General features: G+C 50.5%; 1 protein-coding gene across 1 annotated transcript in view; it reads right to left on the bottom strand.

Annotated features, from left to right (window-relative positions):
• MED7 (mediator complex subunit 7) overlaps positions 1 to 457 on the bottom strand; it is a 679-nt gene extending 222 nt beyond the window's left edge. Inside the window, 2 exon segments of the mRNA XM_009085201.1 lie at position 1; positions 3 to 457. The exon segment at position 1 is cut by the window's left edge and continues 222 nt beyond it. Of these exon segments, the coding sequence (XP_009083449.1) occupies position 1; positions 3 to 457 (456 nt within the window).
• Positions 458 to 1,191: the final 734 nt, after the last annotated feature.

The following is a 1,191-nucleotide window of genomic DNA, read 5'->3' as shown; positions in this document are numbered from 1 at the left end:
ACCGCTCTGCAGTCTCCAGGCGCTGACGTTTCTGCACCTCCATCATGACCCTCAGTGTCTCCCTGGCCTGGTGAGGTCGATACTCATTTATGAGGTGATGCACATGGACAAAAAGCAGTTTCAAGTCTTCCAGTTTCTCCTCTCGCTTTATACTCCCTGGGCTCCTTATCAAGATATCCAAGAGGTCCAAAAAGTTGACCAGGATGGACATATTAAGTTTCCTTAACTCCTTCTTGTGATCAAACTGCATGGGATGCAGCCGCTCGATGCCTTGGCTCTCCAAGGGTCGAATGATCAGATCATCACACTGAAACTGGTTGCCAAACATCATGTAGCTGTCCTTCACAGGTGGAGGTGGCTTTGGAGCCAGGCCCTTACGAATATTTTCATCTGTGTATTCCTTTATATACTGCATTGGAGGCGGAGGAAGGGCACTCACTTGCTGAGGTTCACCCATTTTGGCCAGATGGAAATACCTAGGGAATGCATCAAGAAACACAGATTAAACAATTTGTGTGACATTTTCATGTAAATATAAGCAAATACAATGTAAGAAGTGGCTGTGAGGAAATGAGCCAGAATAAAGCTGACAGAATGTATGGATACAGGAAAAACCCAATAAATTCACGTTACCTTTTCACTACAGCTTATTTACAGCAGGATTAGCTGCACTGGAAGCACACAGAACACTCATTTCTCAAAGGATGAAAGACCAACCTGTAAACTGAGCAGCCACAGGGAGAGAGGAGATCCCTTCCCTAGCTGGGGTCAGTCTGTGACCCTCAGAGAATCACAGAATATCCTGAGCTGGAAGGAACCCACAAGGATCATCAAGTCCAACCCCTGGCCCTGCACAGGACACCCCAACAACCCACCGTGTGGTCATCTGCCCAACGCCCTCAGAGCTCTGTCAGGCTTTGGGCCATGACCACTGCCCTGGGGAGCTGTTACAGAACCCAAACACCTCTGGGGGAAGAACCTTTGCCTAATATCCAACCTAACCGTCCCGTGACGCGGCTCCAGCTGTTCCCTGAGTGCTGTTACTGCTCACACAGAGCAGAGATCAGTGCTGCCCCACCACTGCCCCTCGTGCGGAAGCTGGAGACCCCTGAGGTGTCCCCCCAGTCCCCTTCAGGCCGAACAAGCCAAGTGCCCTCAGCTTCTCCTCCTGCGGCTCCTCCTCTTCACCCG

The sequence above is a fragment of the Acanthisitta chloris genome, unplaced genomic scaffold (assembly GCF_000695815.1).
Source record: "Acanthisitta chloris isolate BGI_N310 unplaced genomic scaffold, ASM69581v1 scaffold7822, whole genome shotgun sequence".
NCBI classification, from domain to species: Eukaryota; Metazoa; Chordata; class Aves; order Passeriformes; family Acanthisittidae; genus Acanthisitta; species Acanthisitta chloris.
This window is presented reverse-complemented; position numbering and strand designations above follow the sequence as displayed.